General features: G+C 45.5%; 1 protein-coding gene across 6 annotated transcripts in view; it reads right to left on the reverse strand.

Moving 5' to 3' along the window:
• The window catches only part of ZDHHC20 (zinc finger DHHC-type palmitoyltransferase 20), a 49,694-nt gene extending 34,275 nt beyond the window's left edge, over positions 1-15,419 (reverse strand). For 4 of the 6 annotated variants that reach the window (XM_032099407.1, XM_032099406.1, XM_032099405.1 and 1 more), the window contains exon 1: positions 15,228-15,419. In XM_032099407.1, the coding sequence (XP_031955298.1) occupies positions 15,228-15,345 (118 nt within the window). In that variant the 5' untranslated portion in view covers positions 15,346-15,419. Of the gene's footprint in view, positions 1-13,079; positions 13,141-14,835; positions 14,930-15,227 lie in introns of those variants that run through there. The other 2 variants (XM_032099409.1, XM_032099408.1) reach the window with 2 other exon arrangements.
• Between the last annotated feature and the right edge of the window lie 3,993 nt (positions 15,420-19,412).

The raw sequence follows: 19,412 nt of genomic DNA on the forward strand, positions 1-19,412 counted from the left end.
CACTCTGGCCTCAGAATTTAAAAGGATTCAACCTCTCAGTGCTATAGCACCAAGGGAGTCGAACAAAGTGAACAAGCCCTGTCTGTCTGACTGCAGTGCCTCGGCTACCTCAGGGTTTCCAAAATCAGTCTAAGGAAGGAGTGCAGCAAACCTGCTTGTAAAGAGAGGTAGGCAGGCCTACACTGAACTTCATGCTGCTGCAGCTTGCCAAGAGACGTACAGGAGCAACATGCTGTCACAGCTGGTCCACTGAGCAGCTTACACACTGGACCTCCCAATGTTTTGGGGTCCCTGCAAGATGAAGCACACAATTTGAAGTATATGGGATCACTTTCTACAGAATACTACCTCCAAAATACACCATACAGCCTTTATTAGGCTGGATTCAAATGTACTTTAAAACCCCGTCCACTTAGGGGACAAGCAGAAATTGCATGTTTGACTTTCACAGAGGAAAAAGTTGTCTTAGTTTTGATTTAGATGCCTAGCATGACCCCTGGCAGCAAAGACACTTTTTCCTTCATGACCCCAGTTGCTTGTTACACTTTCCTAGATACTCTTCCTCAAATTGTTGTCTGTTATCTTTCATCTCACCTAGGTCACAAGAATGAAAGAGGCAGAAGCCTACAGTTTATCACAGGAAACAATCCTGCAGACACAGGGACATCATTAGCTGTATAACAAATGAAACTGGGGGAAAATGTCATTTGTTGGAAGCATTCCTCCTGGAGTGTGAACTGACAGAAATGTCAGCTTCAAAAAGTTTTGGAGCATTTTTAAAGCTGCTTCAAGGAAACCTCTCAGAATATCTCATCTCTGAAAAAAAAAAATGTTAGGGAGCTGGTTTGCTTTTAGTTTCAGGCTTATTTTCAGGGTTGCTACGAAGTGTTCAAGCATCTTCCAAGTCACTGCATAATAGGAAAAAACCAAATCTCTCTATTCTGAGGCAAAGAGGTGCAATGATCTCCCAAGACCTTGCAAGAGGCATGCTAAAAGACAAGACATTTGCCTTCAAGCTTGGAACAAACTCCCCCCCATCACATCTTCTTACTCCCCTAAAAGGCATGTTCCAACCATAGCTAGATATGCTTCCTGCAGAGGAAGAAATTCAACTAATATAGAACTACAGCAAAGGACAAGAACTGATCTTGTTACGGAAGTGCTATGCTTATTTCCCCATCCACGCCCACAATGGCTCTTAGCAGGAGTCACACTTCGGTTATTACAGCCTTTCCACAAATTTCAAAGTAACATTCACTTTTTGGCTGACATTCCTCAAGGGTGGGAAGAAGGAGCGATAAATGTGCAATTGCATCCCTTCACCAGATGCATAGCCTTAACTTTTCTCAGCTTTTAAGGAAAAGGATAAAAATAAATAATAAATAAATAAACATACGTATGTGTGTATATACACACACGCACATACAGACATATCTATCCAGAAGTTACCAGTACTGAAGTTCAACAGAAACCCCCCACAGGCACTGCCCTGCCTGCAAAGGCAAGCACCACTGACATCATCTCACGCGTTCAATTTGTTCAGAAAATGGCATTTTATTGAAAGTGTAACTTAGATTAATGGTTACATAATTTCCACTTGCAAATGCAGACCTTAATCACTCACAAGAAGCCGGTAGAAACACTACTGATACAAGCAGGACAGTGAGTAAATTTCCTTGAGCAAATACTCATTTGGCTTCTGTTACAGGGCAGCAACAGAACACGAAGACCTTAGCACTTCTCCACTGTTCTCTAAAAGCCTTAATTCTGTGACCTTTCCACTGAGCTATTTCTTATTTCCCAACTGGCAGGCACCCACTAGGTGCTCTCCTCCCTTAACAGCTGGGAGTTGTTTTAGACAAATGACTCAAGATGACTGAGTTGACAGAATCATGTAGTCAAAAGCCGACGCAGGAAGATGCTGCCAGGTCCCTGCTAAAAGGCTCTGGGGGTCCAGCAACCACATACTCAATTGCCACCTGACGCGATGCGCGTGGGAGGGCGGAAAGAGCGTTGCGTCCGTCCTGATTGCCTCCCACCAGAGCCGCTCGGGGGCTGCAGCGCGAACACGCTTGGGCACACTCTGACCCACAGTAGTTGGTGCATATTCACAGCCACACTCACACACAGAGCCGGACAGCTCCTGCTGGGAGCTGCGTCGCCGGGGTCAAAGAGGCAGGAGGGGTCCTTTGTATGGCATTCCGAGGGGTTTATTGGGGTCCCCGCTCGAAGGGACCCAGGGACAAAGAACACAGAACACTGAAGGGTCCGGGGTTTTATCTGGATCGGCATCGGGGGAGGGCACAACATCAGAGCCTATCCTTTGGGGGCCAGGGGGTGGAGAGGACGTGGGGTGACAGGACAGTGACCACTGGGGAAGGCGAGGGGTGGAACAAGGGAGCCGGGAAACAGTGGGGTATGAAGGAAAGGAGAACTATCTAGAACATGGACTTAAAAGGGGTAAAGAGGGGGTGGTCTTAGACCTCTGAGCCTGCCCACCAGCAGACCTCCACTGTTTTGGGGCTCTGTGGCTCCTTGGTCATTCCTGCAGTGGACTCAACCACTGCAACAGCCACCATGAATGTCCTCTGCAGAAATTTGAGCTATATGAACTCATTGAATATGAATTTGAAGCTATATGTTTTACCTTCATATGGTGCTAGACTGATATATTTCAACTTCAGCTATCCAGGAATAGGACACAGGTTTCCCCACTCCCAGTGCACTGCCAGGGAATTCAGAAAGCAACATTTTATAGAATGGTGCTGCAGAAATGGCTCCACAGCCCTTTGTGCTGAACCAGCATGAGGAGTCACATAGCCACACCATGTCCCTCAGCAGCAGCACTGCCTGGGGCTGGGCTGCAGCATGGCTGCACCATAAGCCAGGTCTAACACTACGCTTGTCTCAGCGGTGTGACCTGTGGTGGACAATTCTTGCTGCTAGGGTGCATAAAGTTACCCCTCTTAACCATCTACCCACTCCCCCCGGCAGACAAACAGCAAGAGAGAGCACTCGCCTTCACAGACACTTGGGGTCATGTTTGAGCTACCAGTGAAGGCAAGTCTGTGTGACCACAAACAGCAGGGCATTGCAGGGCTGAAGGGGGAATGGCAGTGAGTGGCCTCTCACTGTCCTGGGTCACGCACAGTCATGAGAGGGGAAAGAAATGCTGTCAGGGATGCCAATGCTTTAAAGCCAAAGCCCAAAATCCTCACACACCCTGTGCTCAGCAAGAGCACTCGAGAGAGCTGCCTTGTGACTTCAAGTGATCAGAAGATGATGCCTTCAAAGGCACTGCAGGTAGTGCGTGTGTGAGAAATGTGGGGTGGGAGGAGAAAGCAGGAAGAAAATGCAGCGAGGGAAGAGACACTCTGGTACAAAGAGGAATGGTCTGTGTTTTATGACCACATTTCCCAAGCTCATGATCACCATGCCCACTGCTACAGAATTCAAAGAAGCATTATCACATGGACAGATAAAATGAATTAATATTTCAAATAAGGCAGTTCAAGCTGCACTGCAGAATGTTTCTGTTATTTGTTACCAGCTGTCGTTATGATTTGTTTTATGGTTTAAACAATATGAACACGATTCTTTCGCTAGAACAAGTAATTTAGAGCAGCCAGGGGCTTGCTGCCCAGAAAATATTCTCTTATCACAATAATAAAGCAGCTTTTTATTTAGCCAAGGTCTTTTCAGCCTCAATGCAGAGAGTATATGCATAAATACAAACAGTCTACAGCAGAAATTACCATAACCAATGCAAGATACTTCTTGGGTACTGAGTTACATTTAGCAATGAGTTTAGCTATGACAACTGGGAACATTTCTGCCATGTATTATGGGAACAGTGAATTCTGTGCTACCACTTTCACAGTTCAAAAACATAGCTACAAAGGCAGCTGACTTCTGTAACCCACAAAATCCTACAGATGGTTCTTTGCCTCTGCATCTACAAAACATTCTTGAAAGTTATACCAAAGGTCTCCTAATGGTCTTCTCAGCAAGGGTGCCTGCACTTTTTAAACTATTTCAAAACCAAGAGTTACACCTGGTCAGCTTGCAGAAGGAAGTGTCGCCAGGTCTCAACCTCAGACCCACACTTGCGTCTGTACCAACTCTAGTGTATTAAGAGATGTATCAGCCCAAATAACTAAAGGCTTTTCCTACATATGAAGTTAGCATTCAGCTCCAGCAATGTACCAGGTCTGCTGTCCCTGAGAAGCCCTATTCCCCAATAAGCACTACTCACTTTCAATTTACCATAATTGCTCAAAAACCCCCTAAAGTAACTTGATTTTCTTCAGCTATTTAATCACTATTGACACTGCTCATTCTATTTGCATTTTGATTTATTTTAAACCCTAGCATTACTTCTACACACTTTCTTCAGCTGGTTACTCATACTACTGGACTTCATTTAATTCTTTACCAAAAATCCGGCTTTTTCCTAACCGCTTTAGTGCTCAGTAGCATGGAAGTGCTGTGCATAAATTTCTTCCAATATTGCCTTTATGCTATCAGACAGAGCCAAAAGAAAGCCTGGTTTCCTCTTGAAAGACAAAGAGAGCTCTTACTTGCATCAGTCAGTGAGCTCTGCTCCCTCCGGCACATCAGAGAATAGGAAAAAACAGAATTGACAGAAAGGCATGGAAACTCAGAAGCATCTGAGTGGAGCTAGGTAATGTCCACACCACAAATTAATTATACTTACACTTGAAGGAGAGGTATTTATCCTCAGACTGGCCAGATCAAGCTCACAGTAACACTACACTCAAGTATCTGCACATCTGAAAATGCTTTTTATGTTAGGAGTAACTCCAGTGGTTCTGTAGTTGACACTACTAGGACACTTGCAAGAGATAGGAGTGACAAACAGGATAATCACCTAGTGTTGACAAACTGCCAGTATCATGATGTTGTACAGAGCTGTCTTACACATCCTGCACAAGATTAGGTGTTCTGCAGGTCATACCAGAAACTGAGAGTATATTTAAAGCAAAAACTAAGGCAAGCAAAAATCCCACTCAACCAACATACATTTTCATAACAGTATTTTTCAAGTAATTAACAATTTACCAATTCTTTTTGATAAAAAGAACACTAATTTGCATTTTGTGACTGCCAGTCAATAACTGCCTTGAGTATAAATGTCACTCAAAGCTGTCTTATGGCTCAGGACATCACTAGTAAATCCTTTTACTTTTACACCAGACAGATGACAATAAGCAACAGTCTTTATTTACCCATTCCACACAGCTGTGAGGTATGATAGCAGGAGGGCAGAGGTGTCAGTTCATGGAGAACAAAAATTCCAGACACAGCTGCTGTGACCTGCAGACCTGAACCTTCATCCCGCAGTGAGAACGGTCAGCAGCCGGGAGGGACCTGCATTGCTAATCAGGCACCTTCTTCATGTTTGGCTTCAGACTCTTCCAAAATCAGGTGTTTCCTTGCTTACTTACTGGCCTAGTTTGCAACAAGTGTTTCCCCAAATGTCAGGATAAAATCTCCTTGCAAAACTCTGTGGACAAAGACCTCCTTGTAAATCTCCTTACAAAGTATTAGGCACTCGGTTTTCTGAGAGGAGGATTTTGCTGTCACCAAGTTCACTGGGTAAGGGAAGAAATCAAACTGCCCAGCAAGCTGACCTCCTCCCATGCACTGTGTCAGTGGATTCCCTAAATGAAGGTTCAAGCTTGCAACATTGGTCAGTTTTGACTGGTATTTGCCACCTGAGGTTAAATAAGGAACTACCTATGATAAGAGCTAATTTTCAGCCAACAGCACATTGGCAACAGAGCAGCCAGTAATGTAATTTACATGAATTCCTATCAAGATATTAATAAGCCAAACTCCTGGACACAGCCTTTTAAGGAAGTTTTGTATTGAAAAACATGTAATTTAAAAACAAGTATATTAGTTGTGGGAAAGTAGCAATGGGGAACTCCTGTCTTCAACATACTGGACTTGTAAATACTAATAAATATTTAGTATTTTAAAATTATTATTATAAAAATATTTATAGAATAAATAAAGGTTTAAAGACTTCTCATGGTGATTTAGGGAATCTGTTCACAGACGGCTTATCAAGTTGGTTGATAACAAATGCTGCCATCTTTTGATGCTGGAGGCTTTGCTGCTTGTTCTTTTTGTAAAAGAAAATGTTATACATTAAACCTTACTTAGACTGAAACATCTTGAGACGAAGCTTGACTGTAACTAAATCTACACCCTCTAGTTTTTTTGCAAAAAAGGAAGAAATAACAGCAACTCCCCAGCAACATTAAAAAAAATCCAGATGCTGCAGAGAGAAAAAACCACCGGTAATAAAAGGACAGAGAGTTATGGATAGAGGACAAGACCAGGACACCATTTTGTTGCACCAGGTCTCATTTAAGTACCAGACTACTTAGGAATATGAAAAAGTGAGAGCACTAAGACTGTATGAGCCACTGCAAAGGGATTTTTGGATACTGCAGAACATCTAGACTAAATCTTAGTTGTACTCCCGAGTTAACAGAGGCAAGCATACAAAAGAGCAGAGCCTATCATCTATAGAGCTCTCATTCAGTAACTATTGCTTCCAGCAAATAAATGAAACCAAAAAAATCCTCAGAGCTCACCTGCCTGCTGACAGTTCGCCACATATTCTTGGAAAGCATTAACTTAGGACTCTAAGAAGGTCAACTGGAATACTATAAAACCTAATGCAGTGTGTGCCAAGGGGAGAAACAGTTCTCCCTGCTGCCCCACAGAGATGCATTAGAGCTCCCAGGGCAAAGCACTGGATGTAACACAGCAGGGCTGGCACGCTGCCTAACAAGAACAAGCAGGGCTTGATGCATGCATGACTCCTACTAAGAGAATTAACTTCTGTCATCTTCCTAGGTGATCACATCCTGTAACACAGTTGCAAGAACATCCGTGGTTGCAGGTATCGAGTAGGGCACTCCGGTGGGAACTTATGTTTGTGGCGTCCAAGAAACGACTGCTGCTGGTTTAACACAGAAGTCAGTGACCACAGTGAGTTGTAGGAAGTTAGATCAGGAGAGCGATTACTTCTAAACACCTACAACTAGATGGGAGTTGGCCCAGACCCTTGAACCTGCTGTCTCCTGAGAGGCTACACAGAAACATCAATTGGGATAGGATCAGGGGTGCATCCACTGGCCTAAAGACTCCAGAGAAGCCATGCAGCAGGAGGAGAGCACTGTCACATGGTAGGAGACTATCACAAAACCAGCCAGCTGAGGCAGGGAAGCGCAGCTCCTGAGGCCCTGCATGTGCCTAAAAGCTCTCCCAGACCATTTCTACTCATAAACAGATTCCTGTTTCCACTCTTAATTTGGCAATAGGGTTTCCTAAGTGTGGGAAGTAGTGAGAAACATAGGATATTTACAAGTTTGAGGATTTTAACAGAAAAAAGCCACACAAAAAAGAAAAAATAACTGAATCTAATACTCAATGGTCTTTAAGCTTTCCATTGTCAAAATTTATTATTTGTCTAAATTATGAATTATTACAAAAGTTCAAGCCTACTCACTGCACCACTTGCTGCTTTAGCTTTATCTCAGCAGGTATCTACCATGAAAGACAGCCATAATACCTCTGTATGCAATTACTAAGCTGAACTCAAGCTTTTTAAAAAATACAATTATTTAAAATCCCCCAACATGAAACTTAAGGAGCAGCAGATGAAAACATACACACACAAAAAACATCCCCACAAAAATCCTATGCATACATTGCATCCATTTTCAGATACCCATGTGAGTGTTAGTCACATAAGATTTTTCAAAACAGAACAGAAACCAAACTCTGCTCCAAGTTTTCGGCTCCTTTGCAATGTTCAGGGTAAACCTGCGGGTCACAAACCAACAGATGTGAAAGCCTTCAATCGCAGCGCTGTGGAAATACACTTCCTTTCTCTCTTTTTTTAAAATCCAAACTTGACAAAGCTAAAAGCAATGACTACTTGGCATGAAGAATGGTACAGTGACAGGGGATGCATTCACAGCCATGACAAGGCAGTAGATGAGGCACTTGACATATGTTTTAAGTCCACCACACACAACTGCAAACCAGCTTATACAATAACTACCTGCTTAGGTCTCCTCAAACAAATAATGTCTGTTTCTTTCAAGGTTACTTACATTTAATCTAAACTTTGTTTCATTCTCTCTGCACTGGCATCTTGCCTAATTACAGATTAATTACTTCCAGCTCTAAAATTTTTTTGTCACAAAAAGGTTTAATAAAAGGAAAAAAACCCCAATCCCAAACAGCTATCTCTGTGCTTAGCACTTCACAAGAGATATATAAAAATCCCCCACACTGCAGGCAAACACACATCGAGATGCACAAGAGAAATACCACAAATAAAAGAATGCTGCTTTGAAACCCTCACTCAATCTCTCTGTAGATTGTATGATTAAAATGGTTCCATGCTTCACATTCAAGACAATGCTGCACCATCCATAGCACCAGAGAGACTGCTGCAGAAACTGCAAAGGCAAAGCATGCTGCTCTTGTAATCCACTTGTCTTTGACAACCTCACAAGACAATTTTAAGAGTCAAAAGAAAAGATGAAAAAGGAACGGATGAGCCATTTGGTCTTTTGGAAAAAAAGGAAAAGCAGAGGCTTGAAATGCTGCAGAGGGGGAACTTGACTTCTAGCACAGATTAGAAAAGATGGTCAAAGATTAGGTATTCCACTGAAGATTGTGGGGAGGAGGGAAAGCAGAAGAGTGGGAAAAATCGGGCTTGTTTGTTTCTTGATGCAGGAGAGGAGGAGTTAAGCACATCCCACAGAAAACAGTTTAGTGAAAGCAGAAGGAGGTAATATTGGGGAAGTGGCTAAAAGAACAAATGAATTTGTTACAATTTCATTATCCCTTTTATACCTGATTCACACCTTGGTGAAGATTCAGCTTACACAAAAAAAAAGTTGTCTGTGCTTACTTCCCAAATGTTTTTATTAAATTTCATACATTCTAATGAGAAAAAGAATGGATACTCATCCTATTACAGGAAGATTATGCATCAGCTGGAAGAAGTTAATGACTGAGATCAAAACTCCATAAAAGCTGTTTCAGGAACCTATAGTTTGTAACACTTGTAAGGAAAGTACATGTTAAACCAGCATAAACTCTTACAGTTGTAGGAAACTGTTGAACAAACAGTGATGTACTGAATGGGTGAAAAATGAACAGCATGAACCCTCAGCATTTACAGGCACAATTTTAGGCAGACCATTAGAATCTCACTCCCATTTTCCATCATTGTCTTGAGTTCCAAGAGTAAAAGCAGGTCCAGTGCCATCCAAGTATTTCAACTATCACAGGTATATGAGAACTCAGCTCTGACACCCATCTTTTAACACTGTAAATTCTTTGATTATGAAAAGCATATTACATTAACTCATAAAAATATGAGCCAATAGAGCACAAATTATTATTTATTGAAATTTCAACAGACAGAAAACCTGAAGTTCACTGTATGTAGAGGGTCAATGACCTCAAAGTAATGTCTACTGAAAATATATGCTGGAAATTCTGGTCCTTTTATCCATAGTGTCTTGCAGGAAAACAGAGACTCATAAGTGATGAAGTAACATAAAACCCCTGATTAAAAATGAAAGTGACATTTAGATCACTGTTCTAACTCTAGAGGCATTAAGAAATCTACTGCTGTTACCAGAGAAAAATTTGAGAGAAGTTATTTTCCATAATATTAAATACTAATTCTATCCCCGCCCCTTCAAAGCAAGAAGAAAAGCTTTATAGTCCACATCTGAAAGGCAATCAGGAAGTACTGCATCATGGCTACAAGAAAGTAAAACCACAGGAAGAGCTCCTGCTTTGGCTCAGACATTTACTCAGCTCCTTGCTTTCCCTAAGCCCCTTCTCTACCCTACTGCAAAACCACCCTGCCCACGGACCAGTTTCAGACAAGTGGTGAGGCTCAGTGAGGGTCTCACACAAAGTGTGCACCACTAAGTTTCATCAAAGCTGTTGGACGGTAGAAGAGACAAACCCACGCTCCCTGGTAGCAGAGAGCTGCTCTGAGCTCAGGTGCTCATTTTCTGCCTAGTCCCCAGAGCAAGCCAAGCAACACCAAAGCCACTGCACCACACCTCTTTTTGACCAAATGGTAATTAGGGATCAAGGAAAGATGCGAACTACTGCAGAGCTGTCAGGAGTGGTTTAGCAGATGCAGGGGCTGGGGCGGGCACTGCAGATAGAGGGTTGGGAGGGAGAAGAAGGGATGGAGGCCTTCCGATGACAGAAAAAACAGCAGACACAAGACAACTCCTCAAGAGACCAAGCTGTTGCACTTGCAACAATTTTTTCATTAGAGGACTGCCAAGAGAGCAGATTGCATTTTCATATAAAAGGCACATGCCCACCTGTCCCTATAAACTAGTATGACCAATACAGTGCAAGGCACCATAGAAGATAATCTTTCTCCCCAAGCTGAGCACTTAGTTTTCCAATAATTTGTATCCAGTCTGAGAACCTCAACAGGAATTCTGATTATTTATAATATCGGAAAAGGCTCTCATTAAAGATGATAATATGCATGCTTATGCTGAGAGATTACAACAAAATGAAGTGTATGCAGAGCGGTTCCATTTCTATATTTTTACATTCATGAGAGGCATGTAAACATAGTTAACTGTAACTAATGATCTAACCTGTTTAATTTCCTTTCCTTTTCTTGAAAGGTAACCCTCTTTTCCTACGGGAATGCTTTTTACATGTTTAATGTGCAAATGTTGTACCTCGGTGCTGATACTTCAGGTTTTTCTGTAGCTTGAAATCAGAACTGCTGTTGGTACCACCTTACCATTGCTTGAGAGATATTGCATTAGCATTTTCAGTAGGGATTTCTTCTGGAGGAGGCAGATGGAATTACCTTCTCTCTGTTTATGCAACAGATTCTTCAGATGGGAACATTTCAACTGATCACCATGTGCTTCTCATAAGGGCCGTGCTTTCGGGAAATCAGAGCTTGCTCCCTACTGACAAGAGACATTGCAGTCTCCTGGAACAGCAAGGAGTGTAATTTGTACTATTAACATGAAGTTATGCATTCTAAATTACAAACTGCTTTGTTTGCCAGGATTTTAGACACCCTAGACATTACACTATATCAAAAAAAAGCAAACCTTCTGCAACTAGATGCTATGAAAAGAATACACAACTAGTTACTCCCATAGCTTTCAAAATCACAGTCTTCCATACTTTGCAGAGCCTGAGGCATGAAAACACTCATACATTCACATTATGTAAAACAAGTGATTATTCTTGAAACTCCTGGCCAAGGGGAAGAATCAGGGCTGTGATTTTTGGAAGACAGAGTTTGCAGTGTAGAAGTAAAAAGCTAAGCTGATCAATTTTTAGTTTTTTACTTTTTAATAACACCAGTCAATACACTTTAGTTAGGAGCTGCAGACAACTCAAAGTTAACTTTCTCTTCTTTTTCTCAGTGCAAGACTGCACTACCAAAGTCTGCTAGTGTTTTAGCAAAAGGGTTGCTATAAGAAACAAGCGGGCTTCACCCACCAACTCCGACTATGTACGTCAGAACAGTGTCCTGTGACCACCCTCTGACCAGTCTGTATTACAGCCCATCACCTACCAAAATGTCTGGGATAGATAATAAGATACAAGTCACCCACAAACGAAAGAGAACCACAAGAGAAGCGCTTTACTCTTTTCGAGCATCTGAGGGATGTGGTAAGCAAACACAATCAGTCCAATTCAGCAACAGCATAATATAGCCATTGTTTTACAACAGCAGTGTTAAAAGCAAAACATGTTTTGGTAACACGAAGGAGCACATGAAATGGTTTTAAACTAACAAAAAGCTATTTTGCAACATCCTTCATGTGTTGTGAGGTGTGTTTTCTTGCAAACAGAGCTCTGGGCAAGTTATGTGTGAAAAGAAGAAATAGTCTAGTAAGAAAGTGTTCATTCAGATTTTTCTACTTCAAAGCACTTTAAAAAGCCCTCTGAATGAGATGTTGCCTTGAGTCTTTTGCAGTTCCTTCGGTTACATGTGTTCACCGAATTTTTACACTCTGCTGACATTCCCTCAACTTACACACATTTGGCTGTTTTCACCTTTCCAACTAGTTCAATAGCTAATTTACTTGATGGATCACACAGCAATAGTGGTCTAAACAAGCCAGTGTTCAACATCTTCAGAGAGACAGAAGGATGCTGGCAGTTCCCATGGGAGGAAAACAATAGACAAGCTCATGAGTCTCCTTTCATCTTATCCACACCAGTCCTCCTCGGTGTTCACAGCCAGTATGTAATATAATTTAGGGTTATACAAGAGGCATAACCCAGTAAATACATACTAGCAGTGAATTACAGGGTAAGCCTGAGTCCATCAGACACCACAAGACACTGAGCAATATCTGCGCACCCCATCAGAGAAGGGTGGGGCAAACAGCACAGAGAAGCAAAACTGAAAGGAAAAGGCTGAGGTGACAAAAGAAAAAGCCCCAACTTTACCATCTCCTACTTTATTAGGAATACTTTATGATACTACACTAACCCTGGCTTCCCACTTGATCTAATAACTGAATATATGCTTAACCTTTAACAAATGACCAAGGACTACATGGAAAAAAACCCCAAAAAACCAAACTAGGAAGAAGTAATAATTGGGGAAATAAAGGCTTTTCCTCTTCCCATTTCCTTATCAGCACCACATCTTAACAGTAATCGAATTTTTAAGAATAACCTTTGAGAAAACACTGGTGTCTGTGGGGTTTCAATTTCTCTTTTACCCAGTATTTACTCGAAATTTTCTATTGTGTCTCCTCTTTTCTAAAGCTTCCTTTCCTCCATCTCTCTTTCCTTTACGAGGCACACATCAGCCTGTTACCAAAGCAATAAGCCCTGCTTCTGCACCCGCCCCATGTGAACATCTGCAAAGGCCTCATTCATTAGCCGTGTGCTGGAGGGACATCCTTGCTCTTCTTCTTTGTAGCGCACAGTGCAGTAGCTCCCAAAACAAACAGAACATAGGGAGCACCGGCAGAAAGAAAGCATACCTGCCAAGACAAGCAGAAAATCCTGCATTTTGCTGTAAATCCTCTCAGTCCTGGTTCGAACTCAACTGCAGAGTAAAAACATGCAAAGGAAAAAAATCCACAATGCAAAAAAGACACAAACACAAAATCCTTTTTCTCTCCCTTGGTGAGATGACTTTTTCTCAAGAGTGTAAATGAAATTCAACTGGTTAAAAATAAACAAACAACAAAAAGACCCAAACTCACAACAGAAAAAACTCACAGACAAATAAAATCCTTGGCCATCAAGCATGATTCAGGCAAGTAACAACTGAAAAATTCAGTGACAGCAACAGAAGTCAGTAAGTACTTTGCTTATTAAATGACACTTTTTCTTAAAAGCCTGTATGTGCAGACATTAATAAAGCTGGTTCGTGACCAAGAAGTGCCAGACTTAGAGATGCAAAAGTTCTCGCATCAACAGAAGCCAACTTTCTCAATAATTTTCACACAAACGAAACCCTAATGAGCTCAGAAGGGCTCTTTGCAGCTTCTCTATCTCTACGATAGAGAAATCATTCACCAGCACCCAGTCCTGACCCACTTGGTGACCAAGACACAGAGCTGGGACTCAGAGCTTGAGGCTCTGTTCCCAATTCACACAGAGACCACCTGTGCGACCCTAGGCAAGTCTCTTAATCACTGAGTTTTTGTTCTTTTCTTAGGAATAGCCCTAATCTGCCTTTTGTCATACTAATTAGACTGTAGTGGGTACAGAAAACCTGTAAAACGTGAGTCTATAACCTCACACAGCCCCTTTCAGGACTACTGTTACAGCTACCCATGCCCCAGACCTCCAGTAGATTGACTCAAATTTGTTTTCAAATGTTTACAGTTTTAAACATGATTTCCCAGAAAAGTTATTTATTCACAAAGACAACTGAACAATAGTAATTTGGCAAGTTTGGATACACTGACATATTTGCAACTCTCTCATGTCAATATTTCACATAGTACCCCAACATGCATTATTTTACAGCTATGTCTCTACTATTTAAAGTTCAAATAACATTTTTGCCAGTGGTTCATGTTCCAGTCCAGATCTCTAAATACAAAAGGCTGTGAAATAACATCACCATACAGAAAAGTTATCCAAAATACTAAGTCATTGCAGAAAAAAAATGAAAAGACTGTTTCTCATGGAAGGCTGTCTGTACCAGTTTACACAGATATAAAGTACATGCAAACCTTTTTTTTTTTTCTAGCTAGGATATCTAGCTAGGGATATCAAAGCATGTAGTTTACACAAATAACAAGTAGTACCAGGACCCACAGATACTAGGCAGACCTATGTGTAGCTTAAAATAGTTCTTCGTACTTTTGAGGTCCTTCTTCATTTCAGCTTCCTCACTTAAACACGCCAAATGTCCAGTAACCTGTTCCTTAGTTTTCCTATGCTGCTTCCGAGTTTCAGCAAGTCTGATGAATACTGCACATCACAGTTCCCCTCCATTTACTCAGCCCAGAGAAAGCCAACATCCTCCTGAACTGAACTTTCCTCCTGAAGACAGTAAAGGGTAAATACCACCCTGACCGACATCGGCTGCAAGTCAGATTTATATAAAGATGAGCCCTCGTCCAGAAAGCCTCGATACGGCCTGACAAAATCCCGTAAGCCCTAAATCCTTTCCCCAGCCCGCTTAAGTTGGATGTTTCCAGCCTCATAATGCTTCAGTGGCACCCGGCTTCTTAATTAAAAGGAGGGAGGGGACCCCCCTATACACCCATAAGGAGTTACCTGATACATCAGACGGATGAACAACAGTAAAACAGAGGGAAAACTCCTCCCGGGGAGCCACGAGGGGCTGAGCCCTTGAGAAGTCCCTGTCCCCAGACGAAGCAGCTCGGACCCCCTGCCTGGGCCTCCTCCTCTACCCCGAACCCGTTCCCCGCGTCTCCACCGGCAGCCCCGGGCCGGGACCCCGCCGCCATGAGGCGCCTGAGGACGGGAGGACAACAGGTAAAGCCGGCCCAGAAGGAGCGAGGAACCGCCCGAGGCAGGGTCTCCTCCCGCCGCCTGAGCGAAAACCTGAGGCGGGTGCAGGGAGACGCGAGCCCGCCGGGGCGCAGGGGAGGAGGCGGCCGGCGGAGGGTCCTCCCGGCGCCCGCGACTCTCCCGGGTCCACTCACACACACACAGCTCCACCACGTAGGCGTAGTAGGACCAGGCCACGACCAGGGCGATGAAGGCCACGGGCACCCAGGCCAGCACCTTCTGGCAGCACTTGAGGACGTGGGACGGCGCCATCTTCCCTGCCGGGCACCGCGGCAGCGCCGGCGCTGCGACGGGCGGGCGGCGGCTGCAGCTCCGGCCGCCGCTGCGGAGCCGGCCCCGGGCGGGCCCTGGGCGGGCCGCAGTGGGCGGAAGAGGGGCGGCCCCAGCGCCCGCCACCGCCTCCTTCTCGGGGCGCCGGAACGCCTCACCGGATCACAGAATGGTTAGGGTTGGAAGGGACCTCGGAAATTATGCCGTCCAAGCCCCTTGCCAAAGCACGGTCACCTAGAGCAGGTAATACAGGAACGCGGCCAGGTGGGTTTGGAATCTCTCCAGAGAGGGAGCCTCCACGATCTGCTTGGGCAGCTTGCTCTGCCACCCTCCATGGAAAGAAATCCTTCCTCATGTTGAGGTGAAACTTCTTGTGTTTTAGTTTATGGCCATTGCTCTTTGTCCTGTCATTGGGCACCACCGAAAAGAGCCTGGCACCATCCCCTTGGCACCCGCCTTGGAGATATTTATATGCATTGACAGATCCCCACTCAGTCTTCTCTTCTCTAGACTAAACAGGCTCAGCTTTCAGTTTCTCCTCATAATAGAGATGTTCCAGATCCTTCATCATCCTTGTGGTCCTCCACTGGACCCCCTCCAGGAGCTCCGTGTCTTTCTTGTACTGAGGAGCCCAGAACGGGACACAGCGCTCCAGATGTGGCCTCAGTGGGGCTGAGTAGTGGGGGAGGATCCCTCCCTCGACCTGCTGGCCACTCTCCCCGATGCATGCTTCGCCATGCACCTCGGGGGCCCTCCGCCCTCCGCCTCCCCCTGTTCGCACCGGCGGGGCCGTGTTGGGGCGGGATCCTCCTCCAGTCATAAAAACTGGTCTTGAACCTCCAGGTTTTGCTCTTCTCCGCCGTCCTGGCCGGGCGCGTCAGTGTGGGGCAGGAAGGCGGTGGGACAGCTCCGGGCAGTCATCCCCGGCCGCTGCCGGGCTGCTGCCTCCCCCTGTCGCCGAGCACTTACACCGCTCAAACAGCCTGTTGGGTGCCGCAAAGGGAATTTATGAATGACTTATTGCTATTTGTTTAATCGGCTGTTTCCTGAACGGCGGTGAGCGCCTGACAGCTGCGGGCACGCCGCGGCCTCGGGCGAGCACCGCCACCGGCGGTGCCTTGCGGGGCTCAAGCCTCTGGAGCACCTGAAATCTTTAGCCTTACTCTGGCATTGCTGTGGATGGAATCCCGGGATCGGAGCGGCCCGCGCCAAGACAAAAATCCCCATCTCCCTGCCGAGTGACAGGCTGCTCGCGCCGGCTGCGCGTCCCCAGCCCCAGGCGGCTCCCGCGGCGCTCCGGTGCCACCTGGCGGCGGCAGGAGGGATCGCCCGAGCCGAGCCGGGGCTGCCCCGCCCCGGGGAAACACAGCACCCACAGGGAACAGACAGCGTCCCATCCATGGGGTACAGACAGCATCCACAGGGAACAGACAGCGTCCCATCCATGGGGTACAGACAGCATCCCATCCATGGGGTACAGACAGCATCCACAGGGAACAGACAGCGTCCCATCCATGGGGTACAGACAGCATCCACAGGGAACAGACAGCGTCCCATCCATGGGGTACAGACAGCATCCACAGGGAACAGACAGCGTCCCATCCATGGGGTACAGACAGCATCCACAGGGAACAGACAGCATCCCATCCATGGGGTACAGACAGCATCCCATCCATGGGGTACAGACAGCATCCACAGGGAACAGACAGCATCCCATCCACAGGGAACAGACAGCATCCCATCCATGGGGTACAGACAGCAACCACAGGGAACAGACAGCGTCCCATCCATGGGGTACAGACAGCATCCACAGGGAACAGACAGCGTCCCATCCATGGGGTACAGACAGCATCCCATCCATGGGGTACAGACAGCATCCACAGGGAACAGACAGCGTCCCATCCATGGGGTACAGACAGCATCCACAGGGAACAGACAGCATCCCATCCATGGGGTACAGACAGCATCCACAGGGAACAGACAGCATCCCATCCATGGGGTACAGACAGCATCCACAGGGTATAGACAGCGTCCCATCCATGGGGTACAGACAGCATCCACAGGGTACAGACAGCGTCCCATCCATGGGGTACAGACAGCATCCCATCCATGGGGTACAGACAGCATCCACAGGGTACAGACAGCGTCCCATCCCTAGGGTACAGACAGCATCCACAGGGAACAGACAGCATCCCATCCATGGGGTACAGACAGCATCCCATCCATAGGGTACAGACAGCATCCACAGGGAACAGACAGCATCCCATCCATGGGGTACAGACAGCATCCACAGGGAACAGACAGCATCCCATCCCTAGGGTACAGACAGCATCCACAGGGAACAGACAACATCCCATCCATGGGGTACAAACAGCATCCACAGGGTACAGACAGCATCCCATCCATGGGGTACAGACAGCATCCACAGGGAACAGACAGCGTCCACAGGGAACACACAGCATCCCATCCCTAGGGTACAGACAGCATCCCATCCATAGGGTACAGACAGCATCCAAAGGGAACGGACAGCATCCCATCCATGGGGTACAGACAGCACCCATAAGGAACAGACAGCATCCATACGGTGAGGCTGGAACAGCTCAGAGGGGTACCCTGAAAGGAGAAGGCTTGGACACAAGAGGACTGGGGGGCCTGGGGTCCCGCAGTCCCTGTGAGCCCCTGGAGCTGGTGCAGCGGGCAGTGGCAGTTGCCTTGGCAGGGACAGGGCAGTTTCTACAGCCTTGCCTTTTCACAGAACCACAGAATCATTGAGGTTGGAAGAGACTTCCAACATAAAAACTGTCAATCCAGCACCACCATAATCATCCCTAAATCATATCCCCAAGTGCCACACCCAGACTCCCCTTGAACACTTCGAGAGACAGTGACCCCCTCCACCTCCCTGGGCAACTTATTCCAATGCCTGACTACTCTTTGAGTGAAAACAATTTTTGTTCAAATATCTAATCTGAACCTTCCCTTGTGCAACTTAAAGCCATTTCCTCTCATCCTCACCTGTTGGTGAGATGGCAACCAATAATAAGAAGAGTGATTGGGAATGCAGAAGCCCAAGATGGGCCTTTACAGCCCCATCCCTGGAAGAGTTCAAAGCCAGACTGGATGGAGCCATGAGCAACCTGATCTAGTGGGTGTCTCTGCCCATAGCAGAGGGGTTGAAATGAAATGATATTTAAGGTCCCTTCCAACCCAAACCATTCTGTGATCCTCTGATCCTCTCAACAGCTAACAGGGCAGGGACACGCTGGCCAAATGCCCAAGACGCAGTCTCTGTATGTGTGCGAATGTGTGTGTGTGTTCATCTGGGTATCAGAGCAGAGGAATGAAGCAGTGACCTCTGGCCCTGATGTACAGAATATAACTATGGAGCAGGGAGATGTGCCCAGGGATCATGGAAGGATGAAGATCAGTCTGGGATCAACTCTGTGTATGGACATGCTTGTGTATGCTGTGTATGGGAGCAGGATCAGGACAGTATGGAAGTGGATTGCAAGACTGTATGCAGTAGCGCAAGGGCTGTAAAAGAAAGGGATTGCAGGAGAGGGAGAGAGCTGGCGTAAGAACTTGGTGTGGCCCATTCCTAATGGAGAGCTGTACGGCAAGGGAGGAGTGACTGGTTACATGGACAGCATCTTGGTCATGGGGTCTAGTCACTCTTGAGAAGTACTGGTAAGGATGGAGCAGTTTGGATTTAATGTGAACTAGGACAGTCCTGGTCTGATGTGCTGGTTAGCATATCAAGGATATAGTCAAAGTATTCCAGTTCCTCTAACCTTCATTAATTTTGGCACCTGAGGACATGCTTGAGTGGTAAAGATGGCAGTGCTGAGTTAGCAGATGGACTTAATGAACTTAGAGGTCTTTTCCAACCTTAATGATTTCGTGATTCTGTTTCTTAAGGGTGTCAAAACATGCCACAGCTGCTGGCATGTGCTTTACCTCGAGATCTCATGGGACTGTTAACACTTAGCCTCAAGACAATGGGAAAGGATTTAAATGCTTGGTGTCTAAATAATAGTCATTAATAATGC

Source organism: Corvus moneduloides, chromosome 2 (assembly GCF_009650955.1).
Source record: "Corvus moneduloides isolate bCorMon1 chromosome 2, bCorMon1.pri, whole genome shotgun sequence".
Taxonomy (NCBI): Eukaryota; Metazoa; Chordata; class Aves; order Passeriformes; family Corvidae; genus Corvus; species Corvus moneduloides.